At 42.4% G+C, this 14,142-nt stretch overlaps 1 protein-coding gene across 2 annotated transcripts in view; it reads right to left on the reverse strand.

Annotated features, from left to right (window-relative positions):
- Positions 1 to 461: 461 nt before the first annotated feature.
- The window catches only part of LOC132475521 (uncharacterized), a 30,114-nt gene continuing 16,433 nt past the window's right edge, over positions 462 to 14,142 (reverse strand). Inside the window, exons 1-4 of one of the 2 annotated variants that reach the window (XM_060076686.1) lie at positions 4,940 to 5,144; positions 1,979 to 2,153; positions 1,749 to 1,870; positions 469 to 1,207 (exon numbers count right to left, since the gene is read on the reverse strand). In XM_060076686.1, coding sequence (XP_059932669.1) covers positions 893 to 1,207; positions 1,749 to 1,870; positions 1,979 to 2,105 — 564 coding nt within the window. In that variant the 5' untranslated portion in view covers positions 2,106 to 2,153; positions 4,940 to 5,144 and the 3' untranslated portion in view covers positions 469 to 892. Of the gene's footprint in view, positions 1,208 to 1,748; positions 1,871 to 1,978; positions 2,154 to 4,939; positions 5,145 to 14,142 lie in introns of those variants that run through there. The other variant, XM_060076685.1, reaches the window with a different exon arrangement.

Genomic DNA, 14,142 nt, shown 5'->3' on the forward strand with positions numbered 1-14,142 from the left:
CAAGCATGTTTTGGACACCTCGAAGGGTATTATCCCCCCCCATCAGTACCTCTTGTATACAGTGCCCAGAATTTGGTGCTACGCCCCTGACCATGGTCACTCGGCAAAGAATAGAAATTAAGATCATTCATTTATATTTTCATGCGTTTTACAATCCAAATATAAAGTTTTTCACATGCCATCATTTAGTTTCCCGCAAAATCCTTAGTGTTAATTTAACTCTCATAAATTTAACACTTTCTTGGTGTTTATATAATCCTCACCAAGTTGGAGTTAAAGTAACACTTTTGAAAGTGTTAATATTTTAACTCTTAAATAGTGTTAAATATTTAACACTCACAGTACCAACACTAAGAGTGTTGATTTATTACACATTAAAGTGTGTTTTTAACACTATATGGTGTTAACGTTCAGTTCATCATTTTCACCAAGTTTAAAATGCTTCTATATTCAACTGTAAGAAAAACCACATTGCTACAGTATAAAGTATAATAAATCCTTAAAACAAACTATTATTATTTTTTTTTTTTTTATTCAACATTGCAGCTCACAAACAATATTGCACACAAGATCCAGGCATCAAACACATTGACAGATAATGTCTCTCCTCCACCCTTCTCTCTAATGAACCACTCAAGTGTGGATATGAGAAAGGTGGAAATAGGCCCAAATAAATATGTTTACACATTTCAGAAAATGACAAATACAACTTTATGCACATGAAAAAAGTTACAGTTGACCAGAACAACCAGTGCGTGAGGAAAAGGCGGGTCTAGGAACCCACTTAAACCTGCTGCTAGGATAGAAACTGATCAATTCTTAAATGGGTTCCCAAGGACTGGACAACCTGGAGTACAGCTTCACATATGAAACACTTATACATGTTTTAATCCTAGTTCAGGAGTTTTGCCCGCAACTCACGGATTCTTGGAGACTCATCTGTTGTTGTGACATCGATGTTGTAGACTGTTGTCTGCACAAATGTGTAGAGCTGGACCAGGGACTCCTCGTATGACAGGTTGAACACGTAGTGTGATTTGAACAGTCCATCAAAAGCACCTAAGGAGCTGGTGGCTTGGCAGGGGATGAGCTGTTTATCAACGACGATATAGATGGTGTCAATCTTGTTCTGGGTGCGACCAGCAGCAAGGATGTACGGTTGTTGACCCTTTCTCCCACGCAGGGGTTCATCAATGCTGCAGCACGACTGAAAAACAGAATAAGTTGAACACCTTAATGTTAGTGCTCCCTCTTTTATGACGTTATTCAATAGTTTGCTTTTCAATATCGTGTTTGACAAATATCACTAATTTTTTTCCATTTTATTTTTCTATTTCATGAATTAATTCTCAAAAATCCATCTAAAGCGCGTTAATGGCAAAGAGGGCCTTGTATATTAAATCATAAAGTCCATGAAATAATGTTTTTTGTTTTTTTTAAATGTTACCCAAATAGTAACAGAATTTTTATATTTTAATAATTACAGATTGCTGGAAGGAAACAAGCAGGTGTTAAATGCTGTTGTTAAGGGCACTACTTTGATTTTCTACTTTTAAGTTTAATGTTGTTTCTCATTTGTAATTAAATGTCATTTATCAAATGCAAAAGTCTGCTTTGTATATGGGCCTTTGGCCTACCTGCTCGCTAAGCGATAGGCATCAGCCTTTGAAAAACTCATATTGGGCAACTACCAACTAGATTAGTTCTCTCTTTTGTTGCTGGGGAAAGAACAGATGAGACATCCATACCTTGTGAAAGTGAACCATTTTTTCCACTGCATCACTGGCACTGATTTTGCTCCTCTTCCGTCCAGCTGTGGATGGCAAGAGATGAAGGAGCAGCAGCAGAGAAGCCATGTCACTGTTCCAGCCTATCAGGAGGGGAGATACAACACAAAACAAGTAATCAGTATCTACTTGGAAGGCACAAAGTAAAGAGCACTAGCTATTTGGAATGAAAACCAACACTGCACACTTACTAGTGTCATCATTCTCCGTAGGTTTCTCAGCAGCATTCAGAAGTCGGCACAGCTCTTTTGACTGAGTCAGTTGTTTGGCCTCTTTGATAACCTTGTTCTTGAATGCCGTGTCCCACTTGTCAAGCATCTTGGATGCTGTTTCACCACCAAACAGCAGCAGGAAGTCTTGATTCAGCTGTTGATCATACACAAATGTAAATACATAAATACAAATACGCTAATGGTCAATAATTGCTTTAAGCTATAGTATTAGTTATTATCTCTTAGTAGCCTAGGCTACAATTGATTGCATCTTCTTTGTATAATAAGCCAAGCTCGGTCTGTTGCTAATGATATTGAAATATTGTTGAAAACTTAAACTTAACTTAAATTAAACAGACTTCTGAAATAGTCGGCCTCATGTTATACAAGCATAACTAAACTATGTGGGATATATTCGATTCCTGACCGCTTTTAAAGTCTATTGGCCTTGGATCTATAGAGTGACGCGCAAAAGCACAGCCAGGTATGGTGTGCAATGGAGATTCCAAAGCGCTCTTCTTTGGTCAGTACCAAGAGACGTCTTTACACTCCCGGACCCTACCCACTGGCAGTTTATTTTTTATGCAAACGCGATTAGACGCTCCGCAGCACAAGAGGGGGTGCGGGGGGGCTTGGGTAGAGGTGTTGCTGCGTTGTCTACAACAGAGACAATAACGCAGTGATATCAACATGAGCAGTTCTAACTGGCGAGACGGTGGAATCCGCGAGCTGCTGAACATCATGGGAGAGAAGGTGATGCAGTCGCATTTAACAAAGACGTTGAAAGATGGTGCGATCTACGAGAAAGACGCAAAGGAACGTTCATTCGTGCCAAGCCGCGACCAAACCGGCTTGGCAGTGTAAAAAGGCCTAAGCAGCGATCGCGGATAGGTCGGTCCTATGCACCGAAACTTTTTAAAATGCTACAAAATATTTAAAGTGCATCAAGCTATTATACACAGATAATATAACAGTATATTAGTCATTTGTATTAGATTTCGTAAGGTTTTTAATTTAAGGACCACCCAGAATTTGTCTGGCCCATCCACCACTGGTATCCTGGCGCCGTGCCTGCTTCAGATTGATGTGGACGTGGAAGAACCAGAGACGTCGGAGAACCCGACGCGGTCGTTTGAGATTCATAATATCTTCTGGTGGCTCACACAGCTTTTGGCCATGATAATATATATTATATGATATAGATATCTATGTATAATATGATATTATTTAGATATAGAGCTCCAGGACTCCCGTGTGTTCTAGAATATTTACAGAACACAGCTAAAGGCTGTGTGCGCCTCGCCATTGCGATACATCCACTGTAAAAAGAGGGCATTGTACCGTGGCTGCAAGCTGCTCAGGGCAACACCCCCACCCTCCTCCTTGACCAGCCTCTCTCCTCATTTACATTAAAGCTACAGACACCGAAACAGCGCATTTGGAGAAAGCTCAATGTGCGACTAGCTCGTAGTGGCTGTAATTCTGCACCACGGCAGAATTTCGGGAACGTCTTCAAATACTGTGTTTGGGGGCTACTAATATCTATATTAAAGCATCCATAAAGAAGCATGCCATGGGACCTTTAAAATGTCACACACAACTGATTCTTTATGCCTGTTACACATTATACTGAAATGACAAACAGTTACAATTAAGCAGTTCCTTTATTTTTATTGTTTTTTAATTACAGTAAGCATAACAGAATATTAATTGAATAGATAATCTGTGAATCACACTGAATAATCACAACCCTGATATCGGGCGAAATAATTATAATTATCCTTGTTTTGTAAATCGTGCAGCCCAATTACTTCGATATCCTTCATTTTTAAGATTATTTAATGTAGCTCGAGATTATCTCATTGATTTCCATAAATCAATCCAACCCCTTGTAAAGATAAATATGACGTAAACTGGCAAGGAAATCATAATCACTAGCATCACTATGATCATTATTGAAATCCTGTTCCTTGTGCCCTTTCTCCTTTCTTCCCTAGTTAGCTAGTTTACTAGATACTAGCTAGCCCTAACAGATTAGCGTGAATCTGGTCTCCACATTTCCTCCTTCTTCCTGATGTGAGGTCCTTGGCGTCCCAAGGTCTCTTTCCCAGGACATCCACCCACAAAATGCCCACTTTACTCTTCTGTTACTACGGTTTTGGCATACCCTAACTCTGCCAAACCAGTGGTCTGTGAGTTTTCCCTCGCTACAACTGATGAATAATGTTGGGTGGTTGGATATTCCAACGTAAACATGGTGGTGGTGGTAATGACGGTTGGAGGAGGGGCGCCTGAGGTTGGGAATGAGGTTGTGGGTTGAAGCGGGCATAATGTAATTCCTTTGCAAAAAAATAAATAAAAAATTGTTCAAAGGAATGACTGCGGGGAGAAATTGGCAGTTTTGGTCGGAAAATGCAATAGAAAGGGATAAATAGGACAAAAACAAATGTGAATGGTTATTTCTTCATGAAAGTTCTTTGAAGGGTGTAAAAACTCATGATAAAGCGTTTGAGGAGGCAGGGTCTTTAGAGAACCCGAGGGAGGGCTCCTCGTCTGCCAGCGGAGAACCAGAACTTGGCGGGAACGGCCTCGCTCTGTGGGTCCATGAACTTGGCAAGGTTGAACCTGAGAGCGTGGGAGAGCCTGTTAGATCCCTGGTGGCCATGCATAAGGCCAAGAGAGCGAGAGATTGAGTTAGGGGATGAGGGAGAGAGATGTAGAGAGGGGGAAAGGTTAAAGGAGAAAGAGCGAGAGATAAGTAGACAGAGAGGACGAGAGACAGACAAAGGATAGAGATGACAGTGACAAAGAGAAAAACAGAGCTGGGACAGGGCAACAGGGAGGACGGATTGAGAGAGATTTAGAGTGGAAATGAGGAGAAGGAGAGACCGATGTGGAGTGTAGAGAGGGATCCGCCAGGCGCCGCCAGCTATGACTCACAATGTTGGCGCTGCTTCTTTCCACAGGAGCTGTAAACGTCAGGCAGTGAACGACATGGAGAACAGAGCGGTAAAATACCTCCTTCTCTCTCCCTCCTTCTCCCTCCGTTCAGCCCTCATATCATTTACTTCCTTCCAACCAGAACAACACGCTGGCCGCATGAACACACAGGGGGTCAAAGGTTAGCCAATCAGGAACACGCATAGCAATGGGCTATAGCGCTGCCTGGGCTCGGCGAAGATAAACATCCGACAAAGGGAGTTTACAGAGACAAGGAGGGAGGGAGGGAGGGAGGGGGGGAGAGAGGGGGAGAGAGAGAGAGAGAGAGAGAGAGAGAGAGAGAGAGAGAGAGAGAGAGAGAGAGAGAGAGAAAGAGAGAGAGAGAGAGAGAAAAAATTAACAGGACAGTGATAAAGTGAGATGCAGGGGAGAAAGAGGGATAGGGAGAGAGATGGGAGAGAGATTGGAGTTACCCCCTTGATGGCATACAATAGAAACAGACCTAACAGATACACTAGTAACCCCCATGAGGGTTGACAATAGAAACACATTGGTACGAACAAATCACTTCGCGTAAAAGAGCCATTCCATCATGTTCACCAGGACGGGATCCCGAAGCAGAACCGGCACTGCACTCCTTCAGGGCCTAGAGATCCTTCTACACCAAGAATTTCAGCTCTCAAAAGAGAAAGAGAGAGAGAGAGAGAGAGAGAGAGAGATTAAAAACACATTGTGATGGGAGAAAGTCATTACTCTTTGCATTCCTCCCTTCGGTCTCCGGGGAAACAAAATATTTACTGCCATACATTCTTCCTCTTCAGACGACCGACATTCTTTCACTTCGCTGGAGTGTGCCTTCAATTTATCCTGGGATTAGACAATGATTCTGACACATTATACTATATCATATTCATCTTTTCACCATGCGGCACTATTGTATTAAGTGTTGGAGATGTATCTTTGATTGCAGGTGATTGGTTTGTGCTGATTTGTTTTTGGACTTAATGACTTGGTTTCTAATCTTTCCTTAATTTCTTCCTAATTACTTCCCTTCTCTCTTCCATCCTGTTCTGCTCCTTCCCTTGCTCCCTGAATTTTATCCTATATCCTCCAATAAGACCATTCGCGTGTTCAGGTACGTTCACAGTTGGCCCACACCACTGCTGCTTTTCCAATGAGCGAGCAGGAGCTCTCTGATCAGTCCTCAGGTGGTTGTGCTGCTGAATGACATTCAGTCACCGCAGTTCAAAATTCTACTAATAATAATTTTCTGGGGTCTGTTTTAAACATTGTTTACCAGTGGCGGCTGGTGGTTTTTAAAGTGAGGGAGGTAGGACTGAGTGCTTGGTTGCCATTGGCCTGCTTGCAGTTAGTGGCGTATGGTGGCATAAGTATGTGAGACTCAAGTTGTTTCAGGGTGTTTTGGGGAACTACAAAATAGCAGGGAGGAATAATTATGTGAATTGGTACAAATCCACCAGTGGCAACCTTGTACTTTGAAAGCTGGTGGGCAGCATGTCTAAAAGGGCAGAAGGAAAGGATTCAAAAGCCAATTAGTCAAACCAGGCCTACTCTTGATTTGAAAAACTAAATAAAAAAATATGGGCCTAGAATTGGGCCTATTTTTGCCCGCAATGACTGAAGCTATTGGTTGTAATTTGGCTATGTTTATTTTCAGCTACAATTGTTTTAAGAAAAATTAAGACACAAGACCAAAAGTAATACCATTTAAAATGCTTCATGCAGCCCGGCCACGGTCTCCGCAGCGCTACGGAAACGCCAATACAACCGAACGGACCGCACTGTACCGCAAAGAACAGTAGCGGACTGATCAGTGGAAATGAGACATACGACTGAGCGGGTTCGTTGGTTCTTGTAGCCTAGACTTGAGGGGATAACCCCACCCTCCAGGCTGCTCCACAGCCAGGGCTCCTGCTTACTGCATAGCGCAGCCATTCGCTATGAACAGACGGCAGAGTGACAGAAAATCAAGCCCGACCCGGCACGTTGTGTCCGAGCCCGGCCTGGCCCGGTCCGACACATTAAATGTAATTATGAGCCCGAGGCCGATTTCAACCCGACATTTTTTTGTAATACATGGGTAACTTTAAACACATTTGTTACTTAGGCCTACTCTGCTAAGGGATAATGTATAGAACGCCGGTCATTATTGGGAAAATAAGCCAAGGGCGAAGTAAGCCCAGGGCGAAGCAAGACACCTCCGCTGTGCGTTGGTGTCCTGTTCGCCCTGAAGGGGCTCACTTTCGATAATGACCGGCGACGTTCTATACATACCCGCTTATTAGGCAAGGCAACTTTATTTATATAGCACTTTTCATACACAAGGCAGACTCAAAGTGCTTCACATATAAACATTGTCATACAATAAAATAAAATAATAGATAAGTAAAAGAAAACATATGCAAGAAATTAGTAAAATAGAAAGTGCAATGTATTTAAGAGAAATTTAAATTGAAAGTTAAAAAGGCTTTTTAGTAAGTAAAATTGAAAGTGCAATGTATTTAAGATCAGATCAACAGTCTCTCTGGAACCCAAGTCGGGACTACAACCCGACCTAAAGGAACTTGGTCCTTTCTCTGGAACAAACTCAGGACTCTAACCCTTATACAAACAAACTCAGGACTCTAACCCTTATACAAACTCAGGACTCTAACCCTTACACAAATACAAACTCAGGACTCTAACCCTTATACAAACAAACAAACTCAGGACTCTAACCCTTATACAACCTTTCTCTCTGGTATCAGATCATGTATTTTTCTGGTAAAAATAGAAAATAAAGGTAAAGTTAAAAAGGCATTTTAGTAAAATAAAGGTAAAGTATTTAAGATTTAGCAGAAAGCTAAAGCAAACATAAAAGTCTTCAATCTTGTTTTAAAGGTGCTCAGAGTTGGGGCAAGTCTTAAATCCTCAGGGAGTTTATTCCAGCTATTTGTTGCATAGTAACTAAATCCTGCTTTCCCATGTTTCGTGTTTACTCTGGGGATAATTAACAGATTGGTCTCAGAAGATCTTAGTGTTCTAGAAGTAGTGGAAGCATGTAGTGGAAGCATATCAGTTAAATATTTTGGGCTTAAACCATGTAGGGATTTATAGGTTAGCAACATGATTTTAAAATCAATTCTCTGACCTACAGGAAGCCAATGTAAGAATTGGTGTAATATGTTCAAATTTTTTGGTCTTTGTTAAAACTCTAGCAGCAGCATTCTGAACAAGCTGAAGCTTCCTTAGAGTTTGTTTTGGGAGACCTGTAAGGAGACCATTGCAGTAATCAAGTTTACTAGTGATAAAGGCATGTACAAGTTTTTGTAAGTCTTCGGTGGACATGAGCCCGCTACATTTTTAAGGTGATAATATGCAGATTTTGTAACTGATTTGATGTGACTTTCGAAATGTAAATCAGAATCCATGATAACCCCTAGATTTCTGGCTTTGATTGAGGTTTTCAGGGACAGAGAGTGAAGGTGTTGGGTTACTTTAAGCCTTTCCGTTTTAGCACCAAACACAATTATCTCTGTTTTATCCTCATTTAGCTGAAGGAAATTTCGGCACATCCAGTCTTTCACTTGCTCAATGCACTGGCACAGCAGATCTATGGGCCGATAGTCATTTGGTGATAGCGATACATAGATTTACGTGTCATCAGCATAGCAATGATGGTCAATATTGTTATTATGCATGATTTGCCCTAGTGGGAGCATGTAGATGTTGAATAAAGAGGGTCCTAAGATCGAACCTTGTGGGACTCCACACATCACGTTGGTTGATTCTGATACAAAGTCGCCAATGGAAACAAAGTAGTTCCTATTTTGTAGGTAGGATCTGAACCAATTTAAGACTGTGCCTGAAAGCCCCACCCAGTTTTCTAACCTGTCCAAAAGTATTGTATGGTCTACAGTGTCGAATGCAGCACTGAGGTCTAGTAGCATTAGTATTGAGGTTTTGCCAGAGTCCGTGTTAAGACGGATGTCGTTTACAACTTTAATGAGGGCGGTCTCAGTGCTGTTCAGGGGTCGAAATCCTGATTGGAAGGTGTCATAACAACCAGTTGATGCCAGGAAGTGATTAAGTTGCTGGAGGACAACTTTCTCAATGATTTTACTTATGAAGGGTAGATTTGATATTGGTCTGTAGTTGTTAATAATAGAGGTATCTAGGCTCCGCTTTTTTAAAAGGGGTTTAATAACTACAGTTTTCAGGGCTTTTGGGAAGTTGCCTGACTGGAGAGAGTTGTTAACTATCTGCAATATGTCTATTGCTAGGCAGTCAAAAACATTCTTAAAGAGGTTGGTAGGTAAAGAATCAAGGCAACAGGTGGATGGCTTTAGTTGTGTAACAGTTTCCACAAGAGTTTTAGAGTCAATAACATTAAAGCATGCCATCCCTGCCACGTTACTTTTGCCTGAACAGGGTGGTAGTCCAACATTTTCGTTTGAAGTGGAGATATTGATGGCGCGTCTGATGCCTTCAATTTTATCAGTATAAAAAGCTGCAAACTCATTGCATTTCTGCGTGGAATAGAGATCAGGTGAAATTTGTGTTGGGGGGTTGGTCAGTCTGTCAACAGTTGCAAATAGGGTTTTTGCATTATTAGTATTGGTTTTAATGATATTGGAGAAAAATGTTTCTCTAGCACTTTTTAAGTCTGAATTGTAGGCACGGAGGCTCTCTTTGTAGATATCATGGTGAATATGAAGTTTTGTTTTACGCCAGATGCGTTCAACCTTCCTGCATTCTTTTTTCTGTGCTGTTACAGAAGCAGCTTTTCTCCAGGGTGCCTTTTGCTTTCCAGAAATCGTTTTAACCTTATAAGGTGCAATGACATCCATGACTTTCAAAATTTTCAAATTCAAGTTTTCTACAAGATCATCAGCAGAACATGGGTTGAGAGGTGGTAGTAAGTAGATGGCCTTTCTAAAAAGTACATACGATTCTTCATTGATATACCGTTTTTTGACAGTATTTGATTTTGTCTGTATGTCGGGAATAAAAGATATATTAAAGAAAACACAAAAGTGGTCAGACAAGGAAGGATCAGTCACAGAGAGATCAGAAACATTGAGGCCCTTTGTGAGAACCAGGTCTAGAGTGTGCCCCTTACAATGAGTAGTCTCTTTCACATGTTGGGACAGTTCAAATGTGTCCAAAATGGTAAAAAGTTTTTTTGCACACTTGTCATTCAAATCATCAGTATGAAAATTGAAGTCACCAGTTATAACTAGACAGTCAAAGTCTGTGGAGATGCTAGACAATAATTCTGTGAATTCATCGAAAACAATTTGCAGAGTATGTGGGTGGCCTGTAAATAATTAATAGGAGAACTCTGGGGGAGCATTTCAATACAGCACAAAGGTATTCGAATGATGGAAAATCACCAAATAACATCCGTTTCCCCTGAAAAACATTTTTAAATATAACAGCAACCCCTCCACCTCTTTTTCCAGATCTACATGCATCAAAAAAGTTATAGTTGGGAGGAGCTGTCTCTATCAGTTGCACTGTTATTTTGTTCAAGCCATGTTTCAGTTAAAAACATAAAATCCAGTTTAGAGGTGGTAATAAAATCATTAACTAAAAATGATTTGTTATTAAGAGACCTAACATTAAGTAGAGCCATCCTGATGGTCAGGGCCGGCGCTGGCCGTTTCGGAGCCCTAGGCGACTCGAAATCAACTTGCGCCCTGGACAGGTCTTCCGAGCGGGGGGGGGGGGGTGCTACGCTGACGGTATCGGGCCGCCCTGACAATTGCTCCCGCGCCCCCTCGCTTCTCCGTTCGCGTCGTATATTTTAATTGATATATTTTTTAATTAAGGGCGCCACCAGAGGGCGCCCCCAACGCATTTGTCGCCCTAGGCGGACGCCTAGCTCGCCTATGCCGATCGCCGGCCCTGCTGATGGTGTTGTTGATAGGCTTTAAGGTTGTTTTTGGTTTGGAGGCAATATGTATGAGATTTGTGAGGTTAGCAGTGTGTCTAAGTTTCCCTTTGTTTACTCTCTGTGGTTACAGCAGGAATGCAAAAGTTGCCATGTTTTGACATTGGTTCAACCTTGGGTTCAGCAGATTATGCGAAACGTCCTTTATACTTTGTCTACGGCTGAACCCTTTTTTGTCTCAGTAATACTCAGGACTACTATCAGTACAGGGGGCGGGGGGCTGGGGCTCTCTCCGCTTTGGTGTTATCAGCCTGTGGGCATGACCTGGCGATGCTATCATTGACACAGATGCAAGTTTGATGCCAACATATTCCAGTTTCTTAAATTCAGCTGGAAAATCGCAAAGGGAGGAGACAGTGGAGCTGGAGTTGTTGTTGTGGCTATGGGAGAGATGAGGCTGGAGGTCATTGTCGATGGGGGAGTGCAGAGGAGGGGGGTGGCCGTTCCTCGCCAAGCCAGCATCAGCGATGGATTCTTGCCAAAACGAAAAAATAACTTCACATGGTGCGTCTTTTTACCATTTAATTGTTACCAGCATTCATAGTGTTGATCAGCAGAGAAATTGTCCGCAAAGTCGTTGACGTCGCATAGCAACGGAAGACCCGACCCGACCCGACCCGTCCCGTCCCGCGGGCCGGGTCTAAAAAAAAAAAAATTCCCACCACTCGCCTCGGGCCGGACAGATTATTTTTTTTTGGTTGTTTTTTAAATCATTGCTTTATTCGCCTAATCTGAGGAGAAATCTATGCAATAAACAAAAATGTATAGGCCTTTATTACACAGGTCTTCTCAATGCCGTGGAACGCTCCGTTCACGTGCACGGGTAGTAGACTGGTAACTTGTCAACCCCAGCGTCTTCCGTTGCTAAGCGACGTCAACGACTTTGCAGACTATTTCTCTGCTGATCAACACTACGAATGCTGGTAACAAATAAATTGTAAAAAGACGCACCATGTGAAGTTATTTTTTCGTTTTTGGCAAAAAAGTTGGACATGATTCCTGTGTCCAATAACACTGTGTCGCGCCGCATTGATGCCATGCCTTAAGATATTCTGGCTACACTAGTCAGCCGTGTAAAGAAAAGTGAGTTTTACTCTCTGCAAGTAGACGAGTCTACAGATGTTGCAAATCTGGCCAATCTTCTTCTGTATGTCCGTTACCTTTTTGAAGGAACAGCAAGAAGATTTTTTGTTATGTCGGCCCCTTGCTACCCGAACAGCAGGAGAGGAAATCTTCAATTTAGTTGACGTTTTTATGAGGACCAATGGGATCGACTGGTACCACTGTGTGGGAATTTGCACAGATGGGGCAAAATCAATGACGGGGAAACGCACAGGGCTTATAGCCCTCTTAAGAAAGTCTGTCCATCCATCAGCTGGTTACACTGCAGTATTCACAGAAAGGCCCTCGCAGCCAAAAATATGCTAGCTGATCTACTTGCAGTGCTTAATGACGCAGTCAAACTGGTGAACTTCATTAAAGCTTGTCCGCTAAATTCAAGAATATTCACAATGTTATGCAATGAGATGGACAGCGAACACAAATCACTGCTGCTGCACACAGAGATGCGTTGGCTGTCCTGGGGCAAAGTGCTGACAAGGTTCTTTGAACTCCGGCACGAATTGCAGCAGTTTTTTGAGGAGAATCCCCTTCCTTTGGCCTCCAGTATGCATGACGAAGATTTTCTGAAAAGGCTTGCCTATCTAGCGGACATCTTCTCAGCTCTGAATGAACTCAATCTAAGTCTGCAGGGAGTCAGTGTAACTGTGTTCAACACACAAGACAGGGTTGAGGCCATGATAAAGAAGCTATGGTTCTGGGCGAGTTGTGTGAGTGGGAATACACACCTGTGTTTCCCTACGCTTCACGAGTTCTTGGGGGAAAATTACGTGGACCTGGGTGAGCATGTGAAAAGTCTCATAATTGAACACCTCAACCAACTCGCCGAGAAGCTACGGAAACGCTTCCCACCTATGGACACATCTTGCGTTTGGATTCGCAATCCATTTGAAGTTTCCCTGCCCATCCCACAGCTGTCATTTCATGAGCAGGAGCAGCTGATCGAGCTGTCATCTGATGGAGCACTGCAGTTGCAGTTCAAACGAAAGCCACTTGTGGATTTTTGGACAGAGTCACAGACATTATACACAGTCTTTGCAAAGCAAGCCTTCAGAGTTTTAATGCCCTTCGCCACAACTTATCTCTGCGAGGCTGGTTTCTCTGCTATGGCAGCAGTTAAAACTAAACATCAGCAAAGACTGGATGCTGTTGAGAAGGATTTGAGGCTTAAACTGTCTTCCATTGCGCCAAACTTCGGAGAGCTTTGTGCCAAGATGCAAGCCCACCCGTCGCATTAATATTGGTAAGTAGCCTAGTTGATATTATTGCTACACATATAGGCCTACTGGGAATAGTCACACATCCTCCTCCCCGTCTCCCAACCCCCTCCCTCTCTCTCTCTCACTGCAGGCTGAGCGACTTTTGCGCTGCACTTGAAAAGTTCCACATGGATCCTCTTTTAATTTATTTTATGTTTGAGCCTATGTTCTTTGTTACTTAATTATGTTGTGGATCGTGTGTAGGCAAATTTTAATGTCGCACTTGAAAGTTTCAGTTTCATTTCATTTGTTGATGTTGTTATTGTCATGCGTGTTCTGGATATTTGCTCTATATTTGCGCTATATTTGATTAAACATGAGTCTTTATATGGCGATAAAACAAAGCTTTGTTGCGTTTTCTTTTTCTTCTTTTTGAAGTGGGGATTGGGGGTGCGCCAACCCGGTTGGGACGTAGAAGGGGGGCGCAGGAAAAAAAGTTTGGGAACAGCTGATGTAGGCCTATAAGTTAACGGAGCACTAGGCCCTCTTGAATGCCGGGCCGAAAGAACATTTGTTTCACTACGACTCCTTTCAGCTGCCCACCCCTCCTTCTCCAGCAAAAAATAACATTAAAAGGCTAATAAAACGCATGAGGTGACGTTTTGAAAAGAGAAAACTTACATTTTCTAGTACATGGCATATGAGCCTTTGATTGATATCCAGTCATTTTTTGCAGAGACACATTCCTGTTCCCCACTTGTATTGGAGTGAACGGAGATATCTACTTCTGGGCCCCTTGAATGAAGGGACCCGTCCACAGCCTGCTTAAACAGCTGCAATACCAGGCTTGGCCGCTGGGCACTGGTGGATTGCGGAAGTATGCACTGTTCCTGGGGGCTTGGTTTTGTTTTTTTGCCCCCTACTTCCGG

The sequence above is a fragment of the Gadus macrocephalus genome, chromosome 17 (genome assembly GCF_031168955.1).
Source record: "Gadus macrocephalus chromosome 17, ASM3116895v1".
NCBI classification, from domain to species: domain Eukaryota; kingdom Metazoa; phylum Chordata; class Actinopteri; order Gadiformes; family Gadidae; genus Gadus; species Gadus macrocephalus.